Here is a 23,837-nt window from a genome sequence, read left to right as displayed (position 1 = left end):
TCTGAAATATCCTCAGAGTACCTCCTGTCAGAATAAGCCAGGACTGATGACAACTATCAAGGACAGCCAGGGGAACCTCATGTGTAAATATACAATGAATGAAGGCCACAGACTGATTTCCCTAGGATTTGCTCTTGCTCCTATAGAGGTGTCTTCTTGAACTTCCCTAGAGATATTAAAAAATATATATTACAACACACCTATAAAATACACACATTTAAGGGAGTATTTGTTAGCCAGTTTTGCAGCAATATAATTCATGTTCTTTCCTCCTCCCACATTACCAAAAAAAAAATTAACATTCATAGGGACAAGAAGGTAAAGTTCAAGCATTTATTTTTGTATTAATCATTAAGTATTTTCATCACAAAATGTTTCCACAGTTCATTAAACTCTTCTTTTACCAGACTATTGATTCTCTTTGAGTTTTTGATAGAACAGAAAAAGAAAATTATTCTTACTTCAGTGTTCCAACAAACTGTACTCCCAAAACAAATAGAAACAGACATTGCCCTTTCAATGCACCCAAAAATCTTTGAAGCCAGTAATGAAGGGTTCAAATAAATAATGCAGAGAACACAGAGGTATACAGCTCCAGTTCTTTGAAATCATTATAAAAATGCAAGACATTTTTAAAAGACTAACATTCTAGCAGTGAAAAATAAATACTACATTTTAGGACTCCCACATAAACTCAAATTGTATATAGTTTTAAAAGAACATGACTCTCCCATAATTAATTTTTTGTCATGCAGTGCTGTTTATTTCAAGAAGTCATGCAACATAAACAAGGTTTATTTCAGCTAGCTGTTGTCAGGTAGCTCTGTACAGACATTGGATTTTCTAAGGTAAGAGAGGAGACAACTGTCTTGAAACAAAATGGGCAGTGCGTGGCTAACATCATCCAACCGTTCCTGGGTATCATGGAAAAAAATGGGCAAACAAACTGACTCCTGGCCAGGTTCCAAAGAATCAACATCAGAGCGATTATTAAATTCAATAATGCAGAACTGAGTAGCAGTACTATTAATCGCTGGTAGCAAGATGAAGCACATACATTTTTTTGTTTTATTTTAAACAGCGCATTGAGATCTCTGGAACAAGAAAGGTGCCATATAGAGTAACACCAAGTTCACTTCTAGCTGAGCGTGATGATGAGGAACCCAAGGCAAACTTCCAGCTCCAGAGCTCAGCTCACAGAGCAGCTCGTATTATCAAATTCTGCTAAGCCTCTTGCACAGCCCCACCAATACCTGTCCTGATAATGCCTAACTAACTCTGCAAAAAAGCATCTTTTCTCTTTCCCCAGAACAGCAGGACTGTCAGATGAGCTCCCTCATTTCAGGTGCACACACTTCAGGAGTATTGCATGTCAAGTTTGAAACAGGAGCTCAAGAAAACCACAAACAGAAAATCCACAAGCACTTCTCCAGGCTTTCAGACTGATTTCAAGCATACAGGAAAACTGCATATGAAATTGTGCATGCTAGATTAAAATACATTCATTACTTTGCAAATATGCTTTTAAAAAACATTCAAGATATCACATCTTGAATTCAGTACAGATTCATATACATAAGACTGGTTAAAAACAAACAGGAAAACTTTTGGTCGCCAAAAGTTTGTCTACCTGACAATCATGATAGGAAACAAATGATGCCCTAAAATGAAAGATACCAAACTCTATATGTATTTTGTTAATTGTCATGCTTTTAACAAAAGAAACCTTAATTAACATTTGAAAGCCATTATATCACTTACACGCTTTCTAAGATGGCTGGAGCAGGAAGCACCACTTAAGAAAACAAAATAGAAAAAAAGAAAGCTTTCTTTTGGATGCAGAGAAAAGAAAGCATCCCAATTTAAAAACAACCATATAGCAGTTCTATAAAGTGCCTGTTTGAGGAAACACATCAACAGATGTTTTCCTTGTGCAAAATAGAGATTTTCAGCTCAAATCTTTGGAACATTTATGCCACCCGAAGTTTGTGCTCATGCCTTCCTTCCAATTTTAGTAATTCAGTAAAACTTCTCACCTGCACAGTCAAAATTGTTTTGCTTGATACAAACTGTCCATCACCCCCAGTTCAGCTTTGGGGGTTTTGGCTAAAAAAAAAAATAAAATAAATTAAAAAAAAAATGCCACCAGTTAACTCTGGATTTCTTTTTCTTTCTTCATATACTTCTCCACCCCCCCAACTCATTTACCCATTGTGCGTATGTACTATTGAATGCAGACGCCCGTTGCAGGAGGCTATGTGAAATACATTCTCTCCAAGGAAGCTCCTAAACTGCATTGTATGCCACTGTAAGACACTTAGAAATGTAAAAAGCAGCATTTTGGATCGATCTGAAGTCTGATTGAATTCCGCTTTCGCTTTGAAATGCATCCCGCTAGACCTCCTGAAATGGCTTTATTATCACAGAGCGGATATTTAGTTTGTTTAAAAACTAAGAAACGTGTCTAAAAAGAAACAGAAGGAAGCTGAAGCAGCCCAAGCTTCCCATTGCTGTTAGGCTTTGGCTCAGGTCCACATACAGCCAAGCACAGATGTACAGGCAGGAAAAGAGCGCATCCACCTGAGCACGCCTGTATGGCAGCCATCAGAGCGCAGCAGAGATGCACACACACACCATACCAGTTACATCAGTTACAGATAACATGCTGGCTACATGCAACACAAAGTTAAAATGCTTACACCATCTCTATAAATCTTACCATAAACTGGCTGGTAATTGCATATCACTGCATTACTAATACCAGATTTACGCATTTGAGTGCCAAGAGCTACTGCAGACTGCAGCTATAGAGATCTGAAGGGACAGCATAGCTCTCTCTAAATCACATAGCTGTAGATCCAAGTTTCAAACCAAGAAGCAAAGGCAACCACCCTTGAATGTCAGCCTTTCCTCCCACCCAGCCCACAACTGTTTCGGCAGTCCAGCATATCCTCTGTGTGTAAGAACAGGTTTTGCATCTCTGAGCAGGAGGAAAGAAAATAAGTACAATGCTTATGAGAACAAGTATGAATTACTTCTAAATCAAGGTAATGATTTAAGTGACTTAAAATACATCTATATTCAAAAACAAAAAAAAAAAATAAAATAAAATAAAAACAAAACAACAAATTAGCCCATTTTAGAGAGAACAAGGCAAGTGCTTATTTGACCCGAACTGTCTCTTGTAGGAAGGGTATTCTGAATGTACCAGTGCACAGCTGGTCTGACCAGCCAGGAAGTTCGTGCTGCAAAGGAGTCCTTCTTGGATAAAATGTGTAATCAGGCTCATAGTTCAAGAGACAACTCAGTGATGCCATGTAGATATCTGCAAATCTAGAGAGACGTCTGAGGAAGTAAGTGGGATTCTCATCTGTTCTGAATAAGCTTCCAAACTGTGCGTTGAAGAAATTCCTGTTCATTTCCCTGTCCCCCAAAAGAGAAAACAAAGAATGAAAGGAACACACTTGCACACATCTTTTTTACACCAACTAGTTTCCAGAACCTGAAGCAAGAAGTTCCTATAATCTGTCATCCATGTTACATTCTTGCCATTTTGCTTTAAGCCACTTAAATGTGCAATGTAAGAAGTGTTTGCATCTCTTGCACATACATGGCCCAGAAACAGTCATCACAGCAGTGAAAAGAACAGCTCTGACACTGAGCTTGCTGGAGTTCCAGAAGTATTTGGGCAGTGCTTTCAGACACATGGTCTGATATTTGGGTGGTCCTATGTAGAGCCAGGAGTTGGACTCTATCCTTGTGTGTCCCCTCCAACTCAGGAAATTCTATGATTTATATTTCTCCCGCTAAAAGCAGTGGGAAGTTACTTCTTCAGAAAGATGGCATCTCAAGCTTTCACTTCTAGAGGTAGTGAAATAAGCCTTTATTTAAGTCCTAATGGCATCTATTTATCCCAGAGATAAAAGACTAAAAAATAAAGTTTAGCTTAACATACACAAAAAACAGGAGTTAGTTTGAAGGTGAGTTTAATAGTCTCCAGCAAGCTTTACTCCTATTTCATTTACTTTCAAATTCTAGATAAACCTGTGCAAAACATCCCATCAAACCCTTTGCTACCATGAAGAATACTGGAAATAGTTTAACTCCTCTTTCTTACCTCATCTCCTTTCTTTCCTTCTTCCATTCTTCTAAAATCATTTGTGAATCAGGATCACGGTGAACCTGAAACGTGATGACAGGTAACAAAAGATACCCTCATCAATGAACCTGTCCATTAATACATCTAACAGAACAAGAGCAATGCTTCCAAGATCACTATACAGAAGTTAACATGTTTTAATTAACTGAAAGCAGGAGTCAATCCAGAGCAACCAGTGGAAAAAGGTATTAAGATCATGAGAAAACTCTTATCATCGCAAGTAACTACATTTATCTGTAGTTGAACTGTGAAATTTCACTGAGACAGCAAGTACTTACAACATTAATATCCAGCATTTAGAAACTTGGCTGGATCCCTTCAGCTGTACAGAACTGATTACACATACACAGAACAAACCTGCATGTGTTCCAGTAATCCTGTCAGAGTTTGCAGCCAGGTCATGGTTTGAATGTACTTCTCTGTGTTCATGATTTTAATCTCTGATCGTAACTCGGGGATAATCGCACCGGTGCGCCAGCCATGCTTCAGGGTCAAATCCTATTTACCAAGAAGAATTAAAGATGCAATTAGAAAGAAAAAATAACATTCAGATCTACTTAGACACTGAAGAATTTGAGCATTCTTTATTCCAAAGGGTATTAACTTAAATTAATTGCTTCTTCTGCATAAGCAGACATTAAACTGCAGAACCTAATTGTGCCAATGTGCAATAGGTTTTAATTTTAGAGTATGTTCCAAATCCCACATTTTCAGAGAGAAAGAACACATGAGTAGCTGCATACAAAACTAATTCATTAGGTTTAAAGGAAACAGTAGGAAATGCTTCTTACAGATGAGATCTCTGTTGCTGTCGGAAGCATCTAGGGGAAACTGTATGTTTCCAGCTATTCAAGTTTCTCCTGATGATTGCAACGTGAGACAACTGCTACCTGGCACAATGGAAAAAGGAGCACAAAGAGCACACCAGCCTTCTCCTTCCTTTGACACTGAGCCCTCTGAAACACTCAGGCTTACTTTTCTATTTAAAAGCAGACTGGAGCAAAAATATTTACATCTGCTGCTGAAACTCTGTCACCACATTGCTGGCACTCACATTTGTAGAGGTATTTATTCAGAATACATATTTTTGTTTTTCCATTACAGAAGAGTTAAGTGATGGTAACTTATTTTGATGTGACAGCAAGCAGTATATTTACTGGTAAGGTAGTAAGAAGACACCTGGAGAACAGGACTGCAAACCTTTCAAGATCTTGGGAAGAATATCAGCGTACCATTAGTGACAGAAGGATTGCCACCTATCATTCAAGACAGAAGTTAATTCAGTTCTTATTATACTTGGTAGCAAGAGTCATCCAGATCAGCTACATTCTGTACATTTGGATGTCCACATTTACTTTCTACTACATCTGACACAATCAGTATCTGGACCACGAGTACAAACTCCATCCCCCTTAATGGTAGGACAAGGGGGAATGGGGTTAAGCCCAAGGAAAGAAGACCTAGATTGGATGTCAGGGAGAATTTCTTCACAGATAGAGTGGTGAGGTGCTGGAACAGGCTGGCCAGAGAGGTTGTGGATGCCCTGGCCCTGGAGGTATTCAAGACCAGGTTGGATGGGGCCCTGGGCAGCCTGGCCTAGTATTAGATATGGAGGTTGGTGGCCATGCCTGTGGCAGGAGGGTTGGAACTCAATGATCCTTGTGGACCCTTCCAAACAAAGCCATTCTACGAATCCCTGAGCTACAAGCAAGTTAAATGCTACAAGTCAGGTGGAAAGCAAGATCAGCCTTCCATGGCACCAGTTTTCTTTAATGAAAGAAAAGCAAAATGGCTTACTACCAACTCAGATTTTGTTGTATTCAGAACTTGTCATTAAAGAGCATTCTACTGAATAATTGTGGAAGAAGAAAGAAGCACAAACAGACTCAGCCTTCATCTGTTTCATGAGAGTAAGCTACTTACTGCCAAGTCACTGTAGATGTGATCACCAAAGTAGAGCACCTTAGAGCCCCTCCAACCAGTCAGCTTCAGAAATTCGTACAAGTTGCCCTACAGAAACAACACAGACATTGTGACAGCATGCAACTTGCACTGTCACAGGCAAGAGAATTCAGTATGCACTTAAAAATATTTCTATATCAAGCCTCCCTTCAGTTTATGGATCATGAATCCCAAATTTCTCAGGCTATTTCAGTAATACTTTTACTTTTCATATCCATTTAAGAGGCAAGTAAACAGCAGAATACGATACAATCAATCAACTCAAACTACTTAAATTATTAATATAACCTTAAAAGCTATTTCCAAATCTTTGTGATAACTGAAGACGTTTGGGACTCTAGGAAATTGGTATTAAATCTGAACTGAATGTGAGGGAAGTCACTGAAAGCGTACCTGTTTGTAGATCTGGCCTTTCTGCAGTTTGTGGATTTTGTCCCAAAGCAACACTCCCCTTTCATTCACCTTCCGAAATGGTCTAGAATAGAATTATACACATTTATTACACTGTTGTGAAGTGTGATAGAATTCCTACAAGATTTCTGCAAGTATGCGGCTATGAAAAATGCTCATCTTTCAAAAGGAAAACACACTTTCTAGCAACTGAATATTTTGCAAGAGGAAAAGCAAAGCTGTAAAACTTCAGCTTTAGCCAGGTGAATGTTTCTACGCAATATGCTGATGCCATCTATAAGAGTTTAAGAACAACTGTTGAACTAAGGCAGGGAATCAGCCTTCCCCAGACAGAGGAGGGAAAGTGTCAGTGATCTGCCATTAAGGAAAGAATGCAAAAAAGAATGAAAATATTCACCTAAGTGAATAAGCAGTCCAAATATTACAGCCTGTCAGCCAGCCTGCCCTTTAAATACTATATGTGACTAAAGAAAGCCACAAGCAACAAAAACATTTCCAGATTGAATGTAATGTATTGAAACGTACCAATTCCAGATTGAATGTAACTTCTGAAACGTACCAACAGCTCCCAAGTTTAGAGGAACATTTAACCAAACTACACATTAAGGTGTTAAAAACAGCCTCTGTGGCTAACTCAGTCCAGGAGATTAGACCTCCATTAGCTATTGGAACTTTCTCAGATAAGAAATGGTAATATTTGGACATCAAAAAGGGGTGCTCCTGGATTTTGTCATGACCTTAAAACAGGATTTCATGAAATGCAACTTCATTTTACATCATACCCAAGTCAAAATTCTACATAACATGCTTTATAGCCTTATACTGAACAAGCTGCTTGAAACTGTCTTTACAAATACCCACCTTCGCTTATCATTGAAGAAGTTTGGCTTATCAGCCTGCACAATGACCACATCAAAGAGATCCCTCCAGTCCTTGCCAACTATGAACCTCATGCCTTTGTCCCTAAAAAGGGCAGAGGGTTATTAACAGCCACATGTAACAGAAGTGCAACTGTTATTAGTGCAATGTGATAAATTACACTCAATCTCACTCTCCCCATCCTTTATAAATTGACAGTCGAACAGAAAATCACTTACACAAAGCTGCTGGGACTGTTTGTGATAAGAAACATCTTCTTGCCATGATCAGCCAGCTTAGCTAATACTGCACGAGTTTGTTCAGCATAACAGATATATTTCTCTGTGGGGATTAAGGAAAAAAATGTTAATCTCAAGTTTCTCAAGAGAACAGTTTTCTGTGTTCAACCAAGGGTTCCAAGTGCAAAGCTATACTTACTAGAGGCACTCTAGATAAGTGGTAACACCTCTTTCAAGCTTTAAAATTTAGAAACTTAATATCTTAAATAACGTATTGACTATTCTGGCTTCCTTATCAGTAGAAAAAAAGCCTTGACAGATGATGTCATTAGTACTTACCAATATCTGCTTCAATTGCTCTATACATTATTCCTTTGATGTGGACATCCCTGATTGAATCCTGTCAGGAAATCAACAGAGCATTGAAGAACTGCAAGAGCTTTTCAAGTATGAAAAACTGCATAGTAATAATTTGCTTTTATAACAATTGCATTCCCTGAATTACCTTTTCAGTTTCACAGAAATGCCACGTGGTATTCATTACGCATACACTACCACTACACAAAGTAAGATTGTTCTCCTAGAAAACTCCTTCATACTTTCAGGAAGTATGAAATGGGCTTGTAACAACTGTGACAGGGAGCTCAGAAGGGTAAGGGAAGTGGGGGGAGATGGGGTGAAAGCCCTATGCAGAAGCCAAGGCATCAATCACAGCTTTCTGATGTCCTGTGGAGTAAAATACATTCCTTTCCTTGGGCAAGGGGAAGCTGTAATGCAGGCTTTACATTATCATCACTCCCTAATGCCCTGATTTAAAAAAAAAAAAAAAAAAAAAAAAAAAAAAAAAAACCCAAAACTGAACAGGCAAATGAAGCTACATCCTTAAGCAGAGGACCAAAAGGAGCTCTGAGGGCATTTATGCGCCATCTCTACTGAGCTGGCTCTGCACCTGAATGCTTCGTTTAGGACAGTGACACTGCCATATTGGCACTATGCATAGCCCACAAATTCTTTAAGAAGTCACTTAGGCAGCTTCAAAGAAGCTGGTAATGCTGAACAGTTAAATGTATGGAAGTTTCTACAAATGTTTCAACAGAAGCCACCAAAACTAGCTTTCTGACTACATAACTGCAGGCAGGAGGAAAGATTAGGAGGAGATGGAAGGAACTTCTCCATTGGAGAAGTTAGAAGTTCAACATTCAGGCCTGTCACATACACTGAACTACACAGAAGAGGCATCAAGAAGAGGCTACAAGAAGGGTTTGGATGGCAAGTTCACATAGTCAAAAAATTATCAAGTTGGGAGTGGCCTTTTCTATTCTTAAGTATTCAGAACACAACTTTAGCTTCCCTGTAGGTTACATCTTCAGGAATCAAGACAGTCAAGTTGTTCTAATCATTATTACCATCCTTTTTTTGGAGGAGGAAAAGAAGTAAACAGGCAAGAAGAGATACGCTGAAAGCAAGAGACATGCTGAAAGCAAGAGACAAAAAATGATTGCATGCTAAGATACAGAGGCAGCACAGAGAGACATTCCGTGGATTTCCCTATAGCCTCTTACAATTCCTGCTAGCAAGAAAAGTATACCTTCAATAATAAGCAAAATAAACTTTACTGACATGAGAGCTTCTTCACTTTCCTCTTAGCCACCCCCAAACCTATAGATAAAATAACTACCACAGAACATGACTTTTAAGACAAATTGCCAAATTACTGCATTTTTCCCCCCAAGGCTTACTATCATTGTGCTGAAGTTTATAGTCTTATAGCAATAACTACTCTATACAAAACCTAGAGTTGAGGTATTTCACTGGAATTAATGCAGCAGAATGAGCCTTGTGAGATGCTCACAGATAAGACACACAAATGTATAGTTTTACCTAAATCTTCAAAGTTAGTACCTTGACATCTTTGTACAGATGAACAGGCTCATAGTCTATGTTGTTCTTCAGAAAATACTCATTCACACAAGAAAGGAGTGTCATCTCTGGCAAGGAAAATATATCCATGAATTGCTTCATTGTATTTCCTTGTGAGCTCTACAAAAGAAAAAAAAAAAAAAAAAGAAAAATGGTCAGACATTGATTCTCAAATTGGAGCACTTCCATTAATAAAAAAACAAATTCAGATTAACTGCAAACGCTCAGCCTTTGCTACCACTCTTCTCACCATATTAGGATTCTTTTTGAATAAACAGACTTTCAATAAAGTAACTGATGAAAGCACTGGCTTTATTCTGAAAATTTACCATGAAGAACCACTGCTTTAAGAACCATATTTTATCTCAGGAGCACATAAAAGAGTGTTCACAGCTAAGTCAAAATAAGTATTTAGAGACCTCTTTGTTGGAAGTCTACAATTCTTACAAGCAAGCAGGACTGTTATGGGCAGGGGAGAAGGGAATGGTTTTTTTGTTTGGGCTTTGACAAAATGTTAACTAGGACTGGGAGAGAAAGGCTATGTGAACTGGGTCTGTTTAGCCTTTAGGAAAGAAGACCGAGAGGGGACCTGATCCAAGTCTATAAATATCTAAGGTGTGGGGGGCAGAGTGGCGATGCCAGGCTCTTTTCAGCAGCGTGTGGAGGCAGGACAAGGGGAAGCAGCCAGAAACTGCAGCATAGGAAGTTCTGCACAAATGTGTGCAAGAACTTCTTTACAGTGAGGGTGACAGAGCGCTGGAACAGGCTGCCCAGGGAGGTGGTGGAGTCTCCTTCTCTGGAGATGTTCAAGTCTCATCTGGACACCTACTTGTGTGACCTGGTGCAGGGAGCCTGCTTTGGCGGGGGGTTTGAATTTGATGATCTCTGGAGGTCCCTTCCAACCCTACCATTCTGTGATTCTGTGACTGCAAAACAATTTGCCTTCCTGAAAAGAGATAGAATGCTGTATCTACAATAACTAGTGAAAGAACAGACATCCACTGCACAAAAGTTGTACCTATAGCTAATTTTCATTTAAGTAGAGGATCTCACTGTACAGGAATAAATATTTAAGAGGGTAAAACAACCAGGTATCTTTCTTCAAAACAGCACACTGGTCAAGACTATAGAATAGTCGAGGCTAGAATGGATCTCTGGAGGCCGCCTGGTTCAACCCTCTGCCCAAGCCAGGGCAGCTATAGCAGGTTGCCAAAGAGCACAGCCAAGAGGCTTAGGAAGATGCCCAAGGAAATGACTCCATAATCTATCTGGGCAACATGTAACAGTGCTCAGTCACACTCACACTTAAAAGAGAAAAAGCATTTCCTGATGTTCAGAGGGAACCACTTGTGTCTAAGTTTGTCCTGTCACCCTCCTTTTCAAGATCAACAGAAGAATAGTGCTGAAGAGCAAGGTACCCTATAAGGACTTCCAGGCTGATATTCAGAACTGGTGCAGCTGCTCCAGAGACCATAATTGAGAACTACATGGAAATATTAAGTTGAAGGTAAGGCATCAGACATGGTTCACTTCCCAGCCTTTATCAGACTTGCTGTGTAACTGAGAAAGTCACTTGACTTTTCAATATTCTACTTCTGTACATATGACTGTGCAAGGGAACAGTAAAAAGATTAATGCAAGTAGTAGAAAATGGGTATTTTTCACATCAGAGAGAAAGCTTCTTAACTAACACTATAAGTCAACCAGTTATTGAGGAAAATATAACAGTAGGAGCAAGAACAAAATGCAAACCCTACCCACTCCATTAAAATAAATAAATAAACAAATAAATCCATTTGTAAACAGCAGCAGTTAGTATTTTTACCTTTCCATAAAAGTCACTCATTTGTTCCAAGGGAACATGGGAACCATCATACATTGCAATGACTTCTTCATCTGGGACAACACTGAGGCCTCTGGAGAACAACAAAAGGTTCAAAAGTCACACTAAAATTCTGAAGTAATTACTGAATAAAAATCTATCAGATCAGCACTTAAATCTGGAGCTTACTGAAATACCAATGTCACAGGAACACATTAGTCTAAGTTGAAACATCTCTCCTTACAGAAGAAGTAACATTTTAACAGGCTGACGCATGCCAAAGGCATTCCAAATTTAAGTCTCCTACTTTCTTAAGAGGAAAAAAAGGCTAATTAGTTGCCATTGCAACTCTGCCTGAAGGGTTTATAGAAAGTAGTTAGAGCTTCCAATTTCTTAAAGTCTGCTTTTGTTCCTTAAAGCACTGATGATGTGATAGTGTGTAAACCAGACTTTTCTACATTATGACCTTGAAGAACACACACAATCTCTAAGTAAGAGTTTAAGCTGTATCAACTATTTAGGTTCCAAAATTTAAAATTACTTGAAGGATTGTTGACAAGTAATTAAAGTGCAGAAGAGGAATAACAAACAGAGAACAAAGACATATCACCAGAGTTTCTCTACCAACTACACTAAAATACTAATGATTCCACGTTCAGGGACCAAGTTGGTATTTCTGTTGGTTTTGATTATTTACAGTGTCAAGTGTCTTGCATTTAAGCACCTAGAACACTAAATAAATACAGTAATCCTCACCAGAAGAAAAGTAAGTAGAGGGTGAGGACAGGAGGTTTTGCTTAAAACTGAAGAACACAGAAGTCAGATCATTTGGTCCTTTACTCCAAGTCTACTTATGTTTGTGGGTTGTTTTGTTTTTCTCCTGCAGCCTTATAAGAGAGATAGTTTATTTCAGTGACTCCTTTTCTTGGTCACCCCAAAGTGTTTAAAAAAATGTGTAAGCCAGTGTTGCCATTATTATAATTCATACTAGGCTTGCAGAAGAAGGGCATGACATACAAGCTGCTGCGGTAGCAGAGGTCCATGTCAACCAGCTCCCATACTGCCCTTTTCAACACTACGTTGACTTATGTGTTGCTCCATGCTACTGCTGGTAAAATTACAGCATTCAAGTTAGTATTGTACAAGAGCAAAGCAGTTATCTATTACATTGCAAAATATATATATTAAAAAGTTATTCAGTGTTATCTACTCCACATCAAGAAACAGAAAAAAATGCAACAAAATTGTTACATGTACACCAAGCAATACTACCAGATTGACTCAGGTTCTACTTTGCAGACAACTATGCCAAATAGTTCTTAAGTACTGCTAAGAAAAGCATTCTTTTAAAAAAAAGGAACTATTTAAGTGCAAATCAAGAGAGAAGACAAAAATTTGCAAAATCCAGAGAGGAGAAAAGACATTTGGTAAAGCAATACATCAGTTTTTCTAAAAAAATCCATAGTCTTGACAAAGTTCACAGTCCAGCTGTATAACGAAGTTTATTTTATTCCACTCAAAACATAGTACTAAAAGCATCATGGCTCATCTAAAGTAGTGCTTCCACTGCTGCCCTTGAAAATGGGCATTATTAAAACAGTATACCAGAATTGCTCAGAAGCTCTCAGTGCAAGGTCTCACGCTTTGGCAAGTCCTACTATTTTCAGCAGTTTAATTGGCCAACAAATACACAGAGCACATACAAGGTTAAAGCTAAAGAACTACAGAGCTTTGCTGCTGTCATTTGCTGTCTATCTATGCTGGTACATAAGAGAAAGGTAATCTTATTTTAAAACTAAGAAAGTATATGATTGAAATGATAGTTTTCACTCACTCTCACAAAGACTCAAGTACCAATACATGTGGCTAAGAAGTCAGTCCAGAATTGCTTTGGGTGTGAAAGGCAACACATTAACTCTTCAGAAAATCTCAACATCTCTTTGGTATCTTCTTTATAAGCCATTATGTGCTTGCTCTAATCTGATATTGTTAATGTAGGGCTTAGAAAAAAGAAACAGCAACAGGTGTCGACTGTTGAAATATACAGCATGAATAGGTCACAAGCAAATGGTGTGAAGCTGCATTACGAGTTCAGTGATGATGCATACAGAACACAGACTGTTTAGCAGCTTTACACAGCCACTGCACTGTCAGTATCAGCCTAATGCTGGACCATGACATCTTGTTTCCTTTTTATTGACTGAATCGTGTACCTACCTGTCCAACTGGCAAAACGAGAAGTAACGAGTGCATCATCATTTCACACAATCATACACACTTACATAGCAAATCACCTCATGGCTGCATTGTCTTCTGGTCCCAAAGGAGAACTTTTTGCCCAGTGAAATTAAGAAACGTACCCAGGCTTGTTGATTTAAGTGTGGCATTCACATTAATCAAGCACGTACTGCTTCATCAATGCAAGCCATGCTAAAGACTCTTATAGCAAAAATCACACTAAGACTGTGCTATGCAAGAAAGCACAGCACAGTGACTGCCAATGGGACTTGAACTCAGCACACTCACTGAGCACCACTGTGTGCGTCACACTGTGTGGACACAAAGTGCTTGTGCTTTGACTACATCACACTTGCAGAACGATTTGTCAAAATTTGAAAGCTCTGTGCGCATCTGCAGCCACACTAAAGACATGCTAACAGTCACCTGGCAGCAATTGTTTACACTGAAAGCACCAGTGGAGAAGTCAGTGTATTTTTAGATGTCTTTCAGTACAATTTAACAGCGGGAAACAAAGTGACTCAGCACTGTGATCAACTAGCTTGCCAGCATCACCAGCTTTGGGCTCCGAAAATCAGCTGTACTGTACTGAGCTAGTAAGTGTGTGCTAGTGTTTGTGTATACACACAGAGGTGCAAAGAAGCCCCCTCCAGTAAGACTGCAGTACTCATTCATGCCTGTGCTGTTCCAGATAGGGGTCAAGGCATGAATTAATAAAGGCAACTACAAGATTCAAAAACAAGAGTATACTTGGTTTCTTATTAATACAGGCAATAATTTTACCTACCTGTACACTGTTCCTAGCTGTATATAATGAAAAGCATCAATCTTCATTAATAATGCCTTGCAAGAAAAAAAAAAAAAAAGTCAACATTAACTGCATGCCAACTATCTGAAATTGAACTCTTAAAAGAAAAAATAAAGAGAGCAATTTTATCTGTAACCATTCTGGTTCCAGACCAACTGAGCACCTTCCTTTCAACCACTGTTATTGCTTCCAAAATACTTTCTCAATGATTTCAAAATACTTCATTAACGATTTCAACATAGGGCCTGCAAAAGTCACCAAACATCCAGTGTCCTGAACTTAGTCATGAAGAAGTATCTTTTTCTAATAACAGCAGCATACTTCATCCTGCTGTACTCTTCCCCACACAAAACACCCAGAACACTTTTTACATAAGATTAGGAAAAAAAAAAAAAAAAAACAAACAAGCTCACAGCAAAAGGAAAACATTTAACAAAATCCTTACACAACACAGAATGAGAGATTAGAAGACTTCAGAGACTTGTTCATGTTCTTTGGCTGGGTTTTCAACACTATGTAACTCCTAACAAAGATACTTATACATACCCGGTGCACATCATAATGAAGTCCTCTTATTGCAAAATTCGGATCATAATCATACTTCCTTATTTCTGCAGGATACTAAGAGAAGAGAAAATAAAATTGATTTTAAATTATTTTAAGAAAAACTGTTTCTGCATAATTTGAAAAGCCTGTGGTTTATCTGCTTCTCGTTCCTGCTAGCCATCAGAAGTGCTTTTAAATAAGTTGATGAGACTCACAGGAACATACACACAGCATGAGACAAGCCAATATTTTAAACCCAAGTCACGCACAGCACTTGAACATCCACCTTTTAATTAACTGTGAACATCAGTCTTCTGATGAACAGATTTTAATAGATGCAACCATGAAAGTAGTCTAAATTAAAATTTGAACTGCTAAATTACCTTGTACTCTGAACATTTCCCACAAAATAAGCTTAGAAACACAGAATACCTCGAGCTGGAAGGGACCTATAAGGAACATTGAGTCCAACCCCTCAGTCCACACAGGACACCCCAAAAATCAGACCGTATATGTGAGAGTGTTGTCCAGCTGCTCCCTGAACTCTGGCAGGACAAACTGAAGACAGCTCAGTCTATGAATTCAAGATGCTCAATCTCATCCTAACAAAAATTTCTGAAGACATTTGAGATCAGCAATTTCAAACTATGGCACTGTTCTTCCCTGGCACAGGATTGGAGTGTACAATAACGTCAGACTTCCTAAAATGTTTGCTGGCTCTTAAAACTACTAGGCTTTAAGAGTGCAACTACCATTAGTTATGCCTTTTCACTAGTAGGGGACTTCATAAAAGCAAAGTTGGTAAGAGTGCAGACCCCAGGAATTTCATGTAGCATGTGGTACTACCAGACACAGCTGCTGATCAGCACCACATGCCAGGCCCACAGACACTTGGCAGCCAGTCAGTGGTTTAATAGAACTGCACAATTCAACAAAGGCTTACAATCACCTTCTCCAAGCATTCACCATGCTACATCTTAAAAAAACATACACATGAACATCGACAGCATTAACATCAGACTTGCATCTGTGGAGCCGGTACCTTCCAGGGTACAACACACATCAGATCTCAAAGCAAGGATGGTGTTGAACACCATCCAAGTGAGTCACTTTAGAAGAGCATCACAGTGACCCAACTGTATTACTCTTGCAGGTTGCTTCATTGTAGATACAGACTTGCTTTTCCAGAAAACCATGTACTGATAAAAAAAATAAGCAGTACTCATCCATTTTTACTAAGTTTCCTCATCTCTTCCTTATCTACAGCATAGATGGGAAAACAATTATTATCAGGAGCCTGGAGGGGGCACTTTCACATATGCTCACTTTCTTTAATGCAGAAGAGTTAGGTTCTGAATCATGCATTATTTCCTCAGGTTGTTTATAAAGAGCATAGGTAGAACACACCACCTATCAGAATGGCCCATTTTCAGTTGATTGTGATTTTATCATACTTTAAACATAGAATAAGCATGAAAAAAATTAAATGTCAGGCAAGTGCCTTAGGCTAGGGGTTATGTCCTTTTGTTTTCAAAAGGTAAAACGTTTCAGTCATTTTTTCCAATGCTTGAAAAAAAACCTCATTTCTTTGATTAACCATCTGAAAGGCGATTCTTCATTTCCTTTTCACATACTACAGACCTCAGAGAACTTGATGCACCTCAGGCACACCCTCCACTTTTCTACACAGCCTCCATACATAATACAGCTGGCTTACAAGTCTGAAGGGGGAAAAAAAACACAAAGTTGTGCAGCCTCAATAGAGGCGCAAGCTATTTTTAAAGCAGTAAAATCCCAATTTTTCCAATAAATTTTTAATCTGTGCAGAAGAGCACTTGCTCTTCAACTGCTGCAGACAGGCACCTATAATTAAAGAAAACAGTCCTGTGCTTGGTATGAGCGCAATCTTTCTCTTAGCTTCTCAACTGCCATCCCTACTATTGGTTCCAGAGAACACTGATTTCAAAAAAGAATTGAAAGCCTAAAGACTGTTTCTGAAGATGTGCAGAATCAGCCAGGAACCATGAAGCAAAACAAGAGAAGGGGAAAAAAGCACAGGAGAGGATATGGACTGTGATCTATTAAAGACTACAGTGTACTGCATGGGCCTAAAGTGGCCGCACCAAGAATAAGCGAAGAAATTTGACTTCTTGAAGTTTCTGCCTGCTTGACTTTACGACTTCAATCTATTCTGACAGAAGGCTGTCTTTTGCACATGTGGCAGTACATGCAAGCAAAAGACTAAGCCCAACCTGGCACACAAATTAAAGCCTCCTTACAAGCCAAACAAAATAATGATAAAAATAGCACTGTTTGCTTATCCCTTCACCACCACTTTTGGTTGAGGTAATATATATTATATGGACTGAACAGCAGTCTGAAAAAGGTGGCACAAGGCCCATACATTGGGGAATACACAAACCCAAGAACAAGAGCTTACATTCCACACTTGCTGCCAACCATGAGATGAGCATTAAATTCATATTTATTCTTTCAAGCACACTTGAAAATTCCACATCTCCTACCACGTATTTTGCAATTTTTGAATAATTACCTTACACTGTCATGGCCAAAATTGGTCATCTTTCATGCTATCACAATCATAATCAACAATGTAACATTAGGAAAAACTTCCAGATAATACTGAGAAAATCATTAAGGAATTGGTATTAACAAAAAGTGCTTTCCCTCAAGCTCCAAAAGATTATGTGGATGTGGCTCTGGGCAGCCTGGTCTGGTGGTTGGCCACCCTGCACATAGCAGGGGGTTTGAAACTAGGTGATCATGGTGGTCCTTTTCAACCCAGGCCATTCTATGATTCTATGGTTATACATTTCAATAAGCTGTCTCAGAAGCTAATTGGAGCTTCACTCACTACAGCGTGAGAGATTCTTCCTGAAACAACAAACAGTAACAACTTTACTATCTGAATCCAATCCAATGATAAAAACTTGAGTAATGTTTTTATTGTCCCCTTACTGCTACTATAAAGGTCCTTTCAAGAACCAAGTCACTTTACTAAAGTGCATTTATTCATTCCACAGAAATTGCTACCAAAGCATGCCAAAATTTTAGGGGGATCAAATTGTGTATGCTTCTAGTGCCCATGAAGTTTTGTTGGTTCTTGCAGAGATATTTATAGATTATTTATATATAGCTCCTAACCTTTGGATTGAAACATGAATGGATGGTGTTATTCTACTTTCAAGCTTAGTTTGTATAAAATATACATGCAGTTTTACTAATTTAGCCTGTAGATTTCTTCCTTTTATTTTCCTGCAATTCCTATACTGCAGTTACTTATGCTTCCTCCAGTCCACACTTGCTTTAGACCTTTTCCCTCCAACACCTTCAGTTTTCCCTGCAACCTATCTGTATCTCCTTCCCTGCTTCCTGACATACAGCAGCATCTCCCACGCCCAACCCACCTCTAAGCTGCCTGGATGTTGACAGGCAACTGATACAAATGCACCACTTGATAGCAGCAGATACACACTCCCTCTTAGGGGACTACTGAGCTGAGCACTTATTTGGGTCTCTTACACCCAAGCTCTGGTTACAGTGCCACTGCACACACTGCCCCTTTAGGTAACAGGGCTGAAATGCTGAAAGCATAGAGAGGCACACAGCACAATCACAGACTTCATAAGAAGACAGGCTGGAAATATTTTGCATGGAAACTCATGGCTGCAATCACAGAGTGCATAAAACACTGAAAACAACTTGGAAGTTTCTTATATTTTGGGGTGACACCAATAACTGACAATCAGGTTAAAAAAAAAAAAAAAAGCTATTGCTACCACCAAGTGAAAAATAAAAACAATTAAAAAACAGAACAAAGAAGAAAACAAAATGTTCCCTGACTGCTGCTAGACTGTACTCTGCTCAAAACTGCAGCTGAGAATAAATCAGGACTTCTGCTGTTTGTATGTTAGCTGTTGTATGAAGTGTGTTACGAAGGAGCCAAGCCAGGGCTGAAGCATGAGAAGATGAGTTATACCTCCCTCAACTAGAAATGACCTGTTACTCTCTTCAATACTAAAATTACTGTAATCCCAATAATTTTACTTACCCTATGCTCATTAATAAGAAGATCTCGCGCAGCGTTGAAGATCAAAGTGTGCAGATGCTTAGAATAAAAGACCAACGTGTAGTCATAATCAAAGCCATAGATTTCAATATCTGACAGGCTCATTTCATTGTTTGAAAAAATAGCATCCGGGTTCAGCATGTTACTCATAATTGAAGGAACTAATTCTGCAAACAGAGGAGAGGGGAAAAAAGTTGTAACAGCCTCACAGTTTTGGTAAGAAAACCATTAGCAACTTCTAAATACAGAAATTTCATATAAATGAAAACGGAATCTATTAAACTGATTCACACTAATATATCATCTAACCCCCAGCAAAATTATGTTACTGAAAATGCTATCCCTACTTTGTCATTGGCTCAATGTTTTTATTTGAAGGCTTTCCTCAAACAGATCAAGTAAAACAGAAGATGTGTTTCCAGATCATGCTTAACACAAAACCCCAGAGTCAATACACAAAGTTTTTGCTAACTCCATTAATTCATTTTTATTTAATAATTACGCTGAAAATTCATGGCGGAGTTTGAGGAGTGGAGGGTTGTTATCACTGTTACGCTGAGAGCTTTGTCTTCTCTCATTATTTGGTCCAGGCTCTGCCCCAAAAGCAGAACTACCAGTGTTTTAACCAGACGCTGTTAAAATTTTTGCCTGGCCATATCAAGGCTACCACGTTACTCCATTCCTATCCATACGGATGTGTAGGGTGGATGTTAGGAACAATTTTCTTCTGGGGAGAAGTGGTGCTGCAGTGGCACAGGCTGCCCAGGGAGGTGGTGGAGTCTCCATCCCTGGAGGCAGGCGTTCCAGAACCGTGTGGATGTGGCACTGAGGGACGTGGTCAGTGGGCATGGTGGGAACGGGCTGGCGGCTGGACTAGCTAATCTTAATGGTCTTCTCTAACATCAATGATTCCAGGATTCAATGAGTGTGTAGTTTAAGTGATTGCCACACTTTCTGAAAACAGTTTAATAAGCATAGCAATGCACGCTTACCTTCCAGCAAGCCAGAAGCTCAAAACACTCTGCTTATTCTCTTCACACATACTTGATGTGTGTAAACGGCTTCAGCTTTTAAGGGCACATTCCTCTTGTTGTTTACTCAAAAAGCAGATTGAGCAAGAAGACCCTTTACACCGAGACACAACTCTAAGGCCAACACCACAGTCATCATTAAAGATGTTTGTATTTCTTCATTTATTTTTTCTTTAAAACCCTGGAAGAACAGCTTCCGGGGGTTGTTATCTCATTAGAAGCAAGTTCCCTTTCCTTTCTTTCCTGTATACTAACTTTATTATCCAGCCGTTACTACTAACAGGGAAAAAAAGTGAGCTTTCATTGTAAAGCTGTACTTGGAAGGGTGACTTTTAAGGAAACATGCCTGGTTATTTTCTAGGTAGAGGTGTAGAAGGAGGGACGCCAGCACTGAGGACACACAGACTGCATGCTCCACCACGAGAGGAAACCAAAGCAGTGAGACAGGCAGGCAAGGCTATTGTACATCTTTTAGAAAGATAATGCTTCTATTTTGAAAAATCTGACCAACCCACAGGAAGGGAAAGAGCACTTCTTTCATAAAAGCAATGCATTAGATCGCTGCACAGCTAACAGGCAGATGCTACAAGCACTTCAGAGATGGCCGATATCTCAGTAATCTGAAACCCTTCAGACACACACACCTGCTATTCACTGAGACAGAACAGCAGTTTCACCAGGTCTCCTTCCAAGTTTCGTATGAAGTGCAGCATCTCATTCACCGAGTAGGACAGCAGGAATTTGCCACGCTCAAGCTGACGTGCAAAGCGACATCCTTCCTAAACAGTCACTGGGGGGATCTAACAAAACATTACCTCCTCCTGCCTCCGGTCATCTCTCACGAAAAAAACAGTAAGTAATTGTCATGTTCACTTGAGGTGAGGAAAGGGAGGGAAAAAAAATACAAAACCAAGTGCAATTTGACACGCTACTATTAAAACAAACACTCTCATCCTATCAAAGAGGTCATGAATCATTTAATTTCCAAAGTGATGTCATTTAAACCATAATGTAGGAACACGTGTTGTACTTTTTCCAAACACCAACTGTGGAGCCTGGTGAGACGATGCATTTCAAGCAGATATTTCACACAAACTAAAAAAAAAAAAAAAAAAAAAAACCCAAAAAACAAAACACCACACATTAACCAGCCTGAAAAATGACATCACAAACAGCTATTGCATATTTCAGCTTGCAGACAGAACCTATAGAACTTAGATCAAAAATGTCAGGACAGGTTAGTCATCTTGTCATCCCAACAAAACAAAGGACAGACACCTGAAGCATTTGACAATTCAGGCAGTAACTAAGTATTCTGAATGACTCTAAAAGCACTCACCTTCTCTGCCGCTGACCCACAACCACCCAGCACCTGCCTCTCTTCCCTTAATGCTGCCCTACACTCTGACCCAGTTCTAAAGTATTACAGGGTGTGGGTTGGGGAATAAAGATAACTCCAAAAGCAGGAAAGGAAAAAAAGAAAGACTCAAAATAAAAAGCAATCTCTCTTCTCCTCTTTTCCCTCATCCCACTGTCCCAAGCCTACAGTACCTTTCAGACAACTGCAGTACTGGTCTTACTCCACTGCTGCAATGCTGCCCATTTTATTTGCACCCAGACCAAAGACATCACCAGAGCTCATGGCTCAGGATTCTCAGGTTGCCTTACGTTACAAATTTTGTTTGTTTCCCTTCTGCAAAAAGCAAAATGTGCAAGAATACGGCAATATTCAGATAAGCACAGCTTTCCTGCTTGCCAGCACTGAAACAAGTTACCTCTTGGTAATGTCCAAGCAGCTCCATCACACTAAGCATCAGAACAAGGATGGGAACAAACTATATTTCAGAGAATCATAGAGTGGTTTGGCTAGGAAGGAACCTTAAAGCCCACTCAGTTCCAACCCCTGCCATGAGCAGGGCTGCCCTCCAGCAGCTCAGGCTGCCCAGGGCCCCATCCAACCTTGAGTGCCTGCAGGGATGGGCACTCACAGCTCCTCCGTGCAGTGCCTTGCCACCTGATTTTGCCTTTGTACGACGACTTCTGCAGAATGTCAGCAATCAAGCAGTGAGTCCTAAAGCAGGGCACTCCAAAGGACCCAAAGCAGCAGTCCCCCAGTCCCAAGCAGAAAGTATTCAGTTTGCACGACACCATGGGCCGCCTCTGGGACAACCCTGACAAGCCTCCAGTACTTTCAGACCTGGCCGCACCTATGACAACCAATTTTGTCTTTGTATGACAGCTCCTGCAGCCTGCCAGACAGCAACCAAGCAGTGGGTCCTAGGGCAGGGCACCAACACACGGGCACAGAATTCCCTATATTTCTGTGGAACTGAGGCATTTGCACAGCCCTAACTTTCTGCCCAGCAGGGCAGGGGCTTCCTTACATTCACCCTCACACTCCAAACAACCGCCTGGCTCGTCACTGACACAGCATTAGCATGCTACTTCACGGTGCTTTTAACGGAGCTGCAGGCAAAATGAAAAAAAACTCAGCTAAGACTTCTCAGCGTCACAACTTCTCCGTGAGACGAGCCCACCGCAGCAGGCACCTCACGCTGCCGGACTCCCTTCCTGAAGCCGCTTTCCGGCACGCAACGCACCGGCCAGCAGCAGCCCTACTAGGAGGGCACAACCCGGCACGACAGATGCCGGCTCACCATCGGCCCAGCCGCCGGGTTTCAGTCGCTTCTGCTCGGAGCGCCCCCCTCCCCGTGCCCCGCTCACCCTTGGTAACCCGCTTGGCCTCCTTGTAGCGCGACCACAAGTAGCTCCTCATATCAGCGGGAGGCTGCCGCCGCTCCCGCTGCGGAGCTACGGTGCAATACGGAGCACCAACGACGACAGCGGGCAGGCCCCGGCCCCGCCGTCCGCAGCCCGCCCGCCCCGCCGCCAGCGCAGACCGCGCCACCACAGCCATGACCCGCAAGCGGCGCGCCGCCGCCGCCGGCTGAAGTCACTTCCTCGGGCTCCGCCCCGGGGCCGTACCGAGGCGGGAGGCGGACCCGACCCAGCGGCAGGTAGTGCTGGCCGCCCCGCCTACCCGCCCCACAGACGGAGCGGGAGGCGCTGCAGCCTCACTGAGCGGCTCTCCGCAACCGCGACCATTTTGTCAGCGGTGCTGAACTGGGAACGCATAATGCGAATAAAGCCATAGAAACCAACAAACATGTTTCGAGACTCCAACTAATAGCGGTACACCCTACAGCTCTAATCATATGTGTTAACACATGTAAAGGAAAAAATATGGAAGGCATGGAAGGCAAGCAGACACCAAGAGGTCCACTAACTCCACACAGACTTACCTAGGCTTGCCATGCTGTGGGGCTGAAACCCGATTGAAACCCTTGTGCTACACGGGGCCTGCCTGAGTTGGCATGTTTAATGGCCAGCTTTGCCTGGTGGACAGCGTCCTGTTCTGTTCTCCCCCACTCCATCATCTCAATAGCCAAGTTTCAGGACATCAGTGTTTCTCCCAGGTAGCAGTCCAATGCAGCTTTAAAGGATCAGCAGTGGACACGCAAGAGGGAAGGGATGCCGAGGTCTCCAGAGAGACCAGGACAGGGTTCAGAAGTGGGCCCATGCCAACCAACCTCATGAATTTCAGCAACAGCAAGGGCAAGGCCCTGCACCTGCTTCAATGCAATCCCGAGCACGGATAACGGCGCGCTGGAGAATGGGTTGAGAGCAGCCCTGGGGACAAGCATTTGGGAGCGTCCTTTGATGATTCACCACGAGCCAGCAGTATGTGCTTGC

General features: G+C 40.8%; 1 protein-coding gene across 3 annotated transcripts; it reads right to left on the bottom strand.

Annotated features, from left to right (window-relative positions):
• Positions 1-319: 319 nt before the first annotated feature.
• On the bottom strand, positions 320-23,001 carry NT5DC3 (5'-nucleotidase domain containing 3). Of its 3 annotated transcripts, none has more exons than XM_042890202.1 (14): positions 22,809-23,001; positions 19,036-19,220; positions 14,964-15,038; positions 14,397-14,452; positions 11,375-11,465; positions 9,532-9,669; positions 7,969-8,029; positions 7,630-7,732; positions 7,394-7,495; positions 6,515-6,596; positions 6,083-6,169; positions 4,517-4,657; positions 4,118-4,182; positions 320-3,423 (listed from the first exon to the last, which is right to left on the bottom strand). In XM_042890202.1, the coding sequence occupies exons 1-14, from the start codon at positions 22,999-23,001 to the stop codon at positions 3,162-3,164; spliced, it is 1,641 nt and encodes a 546-aa protein (XP_042746136.1). In that variant the 3' UTR covers positions 320-3,161. The 3 variants fall into 3 exon arrangements, with proteins under 3 accessions (XP_042746136.1, XP_042746137.1, XP_042746138.1); XM_042890203.1 differs by lacking the exon at positions 22,809-23,001 and adding an exon at positions 20,729-22,001; XM_042890204.1 differs by lacking the exon at positions 22,809-23,001 and adding an exon at positions 20,046-20,132.
• Between the last annotated feature and the right edge of the window lie 836 nt (positions 23,002-23,837).

This window comes from Lagopus leucura, unplaced genomic scaffold (genome assembly GCF_019238085.1).
Source record: "Lagopus leucura isolate 7727_CA_CO unplaced genomic scaffold, USGS_WTPT01 Super-Scaffold_100159, whole genome shotgun sequence".
In the NCBI taxonomy this organism is placed as follows: Eukaryota; Metazoa; Chordata; class Aves; order Galliformes; family Phasianidae; genus Lagopus; species Lagopus leucura.
The sequence above is the reverse complement of the archived record's forward strand: the minus strand, read 5'-3'. Positions and strand labels throughout refer to the sequence as shown.